Consider the following 5,168-nt stretch of genomic DNA (forward strand, 5'->3'; position numbering starts at 1 on the left):
TGGGTCTTACTGCATCTGACAGGTTTCAACCAGAGACACTGAAGGATGGGTCAAATGTAGGTTTAACACAGACACACTGGGTTAAATGCAGATTTAACCCTGAAACTTTGAAGGATGGGTCAAATGGGAGTTCAACGCCAACGCAATGAAGGTCAGGTCAAATGCAGGTGTAACCCAAGACACTTAAGGATGGATCAAATGTAGATTTAAGAGACACTGAATGATGGATCAAATGCAGGCTTAACCCATAGACCAGGGATGCCAGGGTGAAATTGGACAGGGGGCCAGATTTTTTTCAAGTGAGCCCTCAGGGGGCCGAATTACACTTTTGGCTAAACACTGATGCAACACATGGATAGACTATTTGAAATTGCATTGGCACCACAATAACTTCACAATGAGGCCTACAATTACATAGCCTAAAGCAGGAGACAGTTACCCTCTAAAAACGTAACATTTTCCTATCCATGCAAGACATTTATAAATCAGAAATGCAACATAACAGACTACAACTGTAGATGCTAACAAAACACATTTCCTATAAATAACACAAGTGTAAACTTTTAATTACTTTGATCATATTTATTGAAGGCTTGCACATGAAAACATGTCAATGCATAAACAGGCCAATTAAAAGAAGGCACAGAAACAATGAAGAGAAATAAGTAAAAAAACAAGCCATGTGATTGACAAATATGAGCTATCTTAAAACATTAAATTGGCTCAACAGATGAGGCACTTTAACTTTGCCAGTATCACCGGTCAACTATGACACAAGCCTACACAGACCGTCAGTTAGCCCCAACCTCTGTAATCCCTCCCACCCATATCACGCAGGATTATAATCAAAAAGGAGACCAGCCTACTTCAACTACATTTTACTTGTCGAGGCCAAACACCTTTTAACTTTCACCAGTTTATCCACATCGGGGCACAGTTTCTGCGCAGTGGTTATTTTCATAACATCATTCAGATGTCCGTGCGTCAAGCGATTTCGCACTTTCGATTTATTAATATTCATCACGGAAAACGCCTGCTCACATAAATATGTTGTCCCAAACATACAAAGTATTTTACCTGCAAAGGCCGTGAGCATTGGGTACTCTGGTGGCAAGGATTGATAGAATGATTCGATCGCAACAGATGCGTAGTTTTCCTTCAACAGCGCCGAACACTGCAGTTCTATCAGTTCCATTTGGATCGCCTCTGGGACCTCGGAAGCGTCAATTGTGAATGGAGAGCGAAACAGCGCAAAGTCCTTTTCCAGTTCAGTAAAAACCGTGAATCGAGTGTCAAACTCATGCCCGAGTCCAGAAAGCAAGATTGCATACTTGTCCATACTCCGATGATTGACAGGTTGAGATTTAAGACAAGGGAAGTGAGCGGCGTTGCGCTGGCGGAGCTGCTTCTCCCACAACGCCAGTTTACTTTGAAAAGCACGAACACTATCATAATACTCTGTGACGAGTTTGTTGCGGCCCTGCATAGTAACATTCAACACATTTAGATGTTCGGTAATGTCCACTAAAAAGGCAAGATCCCTGGTCCATTCTGGGTCGTCCAATTCCACCACAGGCTTCCCTTTACCCTGCATGAACTCGGCTATCTCTGTGCGTAATTTGTAGAACTGTTTCAGCACTGCGCCTCGGCTCAACCAACGCACATCGGTGTGATAGGGAAGGCCATGATGAATGTCGTGTTCCAATAAAAACACGTCAAATTGCCTATGGTTAAGTCTTCTGGCTCGAATAAAATTCACAGTGTCAATAACAACACGCATGACATGGTCCATTTTCAGACTCTTGCAGCACAACGCCTCTTGGTGCAGTATACAGTGAAAGTTCCAAAATACTTGCTCTGGATTAGCCGCAGTTACCTTTTCTCTGAACTTCGCAACCACTCCTGCCTTTCTCCGATCATAGAAGGTGCGCCGTCGGTAGCCACACTGACAGCACTACTCCAGTTCACCTCCAGTTTGTCCAGGGCCCCGACAAGGCTAACAAATACGTCGTTAGCTGTGGTGGTGTCTGTCATTGGCACAACTGACACAAACTCCTCAGTGACATTCAGGGAAGCGTCCACACCGCGAATAAATATCGCTAACTGGGCTACATCAGTCACGTCAGTGCTCTCGTCGAGAGCAACAGAGAATGCGATGAAGGACTTAGCCTTGTCTTTTAGTTGACTCTTTAAATCACCAGAAAGTTCTTCAATTCTCTCCGTCATTGTCGGCCTGGACAAGCTTATGTTGGCTAAAGCTTGTCGCTTGTCAGGACACACTAGCTCGGCTGCCTTTAGCATGCAGGTTTTGACGAATGCACCCTCTGAGAAAGGCTTGGATGCCTTAGCAATTTCCCAAGCGATGATGTAGCTTGCCTTCACTGCCCCTTGAAATAAAATAAAATGTATAGTTATAACAAAATTGAAACCCTCCACTTTCAGGAACGGTGCTGTAAACAATAAATAAAACGAACCTTCGTGTGTATCTCGACATTTGGAGAACACGGCTTGTTGTTTCTGTAGCGATGATGCTAGTTCATTTAGCTTTTTAGTCCGAAGTTGCCCCGTGTACTCGGAGTACTTCTCGGCGTGGGTCTCGTAGTGGCGTTTGATATTGTACTCCTTTGCTACAGCAACTTGTTGAGAACAAATAAGACACACGGGTTTGCCCCCTACTTCCCAAAAGAAATACTTTTCTTTCCACCTGTCCTGAAAGATGCGACCTTCAGTGTCGACTTTCCTCTTTTTTGACATCTTGATAGGGACTAGTTTACCCCGGCACATGCCCCGGCACCATTGACTTCCTGTGTCATGGGCTGTGTCCCAATTCGAGGGCTGCAGCCTCCGAAGGCTGGTTTTAAGGCCGCATACGTCACTTCCGGTGAAAGAAGGCCTGTCCCATTTCATTTTTATGTCATGCAGCCTTCAAATGCAGCCCTAAAACCGGCCTCGTTTCCATGGAAATGGGGCCGCGAACGGAGGACACATCCGAGTATCCTTCGCAGCCTTCAGTATCCCAGCATGCACCGCGCGGCGGCAGTCAGATGTTCGAAAACACGGAGCAAAAAGCCGGTCCCGAGAGCGGAGAAAAACATGTGAGTAACACTTTTAACTTTAGGAAATCATTACTAACACAACTGTAAACGTAAAATACGACCATAAGTCCCACAAAACTGTCAAATAAGTTTGTTTTTAACTGCGTGAACCGCGGAGTTTTGAGCTAAAGTTTGCCTAGTAATGTGCAGCTAATGCGATGAAAAGTCCGCTCAAACTTTCATATTTGGACACATTTCCATCAAACACTCATCATGTTTTTACTGTTAGGGGAAAAGAAGCTCACAGAGTGATTTAAAGAAGCTACGAGGAGAAAACTCCACGTTTTCACGGACAGTGTAAACATGTAAACAGTTGGTCAGTGTAGCTCGGAGTTAAGATGAAAACACACATTATTTCATACATTCAGCTGAAAAAAGACTCAGTCTGACTCTATCAAAGCTCATATTTACTTGTAAATCACATAATATATGCCTCCAACGTGTGCATTTCATTCAGGGAATACATTATCTGCTTTTAACAATCCGTGCATGTTTGTAAAGTGAAGAGTATATAATATCCTGCCTGGACAGGTCAGATTTATGATGGACATGAGGCTCGTTTAACAGATTTGTGCAGACACTGGTGTAGATACGACCTGGTGTAGATACGACCTGACTGTGTCTGTTAGGTCTGTCACATCTAATGTTATAACAATGAGAAATCTGTTTTACATGAATTTTCTTTTCTCATCTGCAGCCTCCTGTATGAGGACACGGCACACTGCAGGGGCCACAGAACTGTTGGCTGACAAGATGCTTGTGATTCATAAAATGGGTCAAATGCAGATGACAAAGTAAAGCCAACACTGAGCTGGAGGTGCTGACCCAGACTCCTGCCAACGATTAGGTATGGGGCATGTTACATTGAAAATTGTACTAATAAGAGCTGCAAATGAATCATGCTCATGTTGAAATTATGATTTAAATTGTGAAAATATGCATTTCTCAAATGTGTGGGATTCCTCTATTCATTTAGCTGTTTCAGATATAAACTGCCTTTGAATCTGAATGTACATCAAAGTTTAAGTTCAACGTTAAAATAGTTTATTGTCAATTCTTCATACAAAAAACATATAAAGAATCGAAATTGTTTTTCTCACTCCCTTGCGTATAAATAAATAATAATAAATGTAAATAGTGCGGAGGGAGTCCAGGTGTTCTTTGGGGCTGCATGCTCTTTGAAACTTACTTTCCTCTAATAGTTTTGTGTTCTTAATGTGTGTGTCATTACAGGTTTTCACTCTACAGGACAGAACTTTGAATCAATCAGACGCAACAACCATTCTGCTCTTCCTCCTCCAGAAGACGAGAGACACATCACACTGAGTGGTCCAAGTCCACTGTCCATGTCTCCACTGTCCATGTCTCCAATGTCCATGTCTCCACTGTCCATGTCTCCACTGTCCATGTCTCCACTGTCCATGTCCAGAGTCTCTGAGGAGCAGGTCCAGAGTCTCATATGATCTGAACAAGTGTGTGAGACAGAAATGAAAACATCTGCTCATAAGTGTTTCTGAATGTTTTTCAGCCTGTACTGACATTTGATTTATGGCGAAATGTGCCATTTATTTGGTGTCTCTTTTGATAGTAACTAATTACATGTACTATAAGAATGTACTATTGTACTGCAGATAAGCTGTGGTATTCCACATGACCATATCTGGCAAAGATAATTTGTTCATTTTTGATTGTCACTTGCTTCAGCAAAAAGGGAACACAATGAGATTTACTGACATACAGCTGTTTGTACTAACTTGTTAATGCAGAGTGTGTGTAATGGGTTTAATATTTGACTTCATATTATGATAAAGTATTTCCAGAAGTTCCTTGGATTGTTTAATAAATCATCTTTTCTCAGGAGAGATGTCTTTCTTTCTTTACAAACTGACTGTATAAATGTAATCCCTGGTCAATATAAAAATCCTTAATAATGATAATATTTAGTAATGCATATCTCATCACAGTTTTTTTTATTTTAAGATAATTTAGTCTATTTAAAATGTATCCCTTAAATATAGCCGTTTTGTTTTGCAAAAGTTAAACATACATTTTCGGTTTTGGCCATAAGATTTG

The 5,168-nt window shown here is 41.7% G+C and overlaps 1 protein-coding gene and 1 long non-coding RNA gene across 3 annotated transcripts; one reads left to right on the plus strand and one right to left on the minus strand.

Annotated features, from left to right (window-relative positions):
* Positions 1-726: 726 nt before the first annotated feature.
* LOC110158825 (general transcription factor II-I repeat domain-containing protein 2B-like) lies at positions 727-2,907 on the minus strand. Its single transcript, XM_055155787.1, has 2 exons — positions 2,475-2,907; positions 727-2,387 (listed from the first exon to the last, which is right to left on the minus strand). The coding sequence occupies exons 1-2, from the start codon at positions 2,905-2,907 to the stop codon at positions 1,873-1,875; spliced, it is 948 nt and encodes a 315-aa protein (XP_055011762.1). The 3' UTR covers positions 727-1,872.
* Positions 2,908-2,956: 49 nt separating this feature from the next.
* On the plus strand, positions 2,957-4,955 carry LOC129409498 (uncharacterized). 2 transcript variants are annotated; one of them, XR_008632439.1, is made up of 4 exons: positions 2,957-3,095; positions 3,793-3,942; positions 4,329-4,503; positions 4,541-4,955. It is a non-coding gene; the product is annotated as an uncharacterized LOC129409498 (long non-coding RNA). The 2 variants fall into 2 exon arrangements; XR_008632438.1 differs by having other exon boundaries at positions 4,329-4,955.
* Positions 4,956-5,168: the final 213 nt, after the last annotated feature.

This window comes from Boleophthalmus pectinirostris, unplaced genomic scaffold (assembly GCF_026225935.1).
Source record: "Boleophthalmus pectinirostris isolate CB_2022bp ecotype Guang Dong unplaced genomic scaffold, ASM2622593v1 HiC_scaffold_2, whole genome shotgun sequence".
Classification (NCBI taxonomy): domain Eukaryota; kingdom Metazoa; phylum Chordata; class Actinopteri; order Gobiiformes; family Gobiidae; genus Boleophthalmus; species Boleophthalmus pectinirostris.

Coding starts and splice junctions, on each gene's coding strand:
- LOC110158825 (XM_055155787.1), bottom strand. CDS start 2,907: ATGAAATGGGACAGGCCTTCTTTCACCGGAAGTGACGTATGCGGCCTT. Junction 2,388..2,474: donor ATGTCGAGATACACACGAAG/GTTCGTTTTATT, acceptor TTTTATTTCAAG/GGGCAGTGAAGGCAAGCTAC.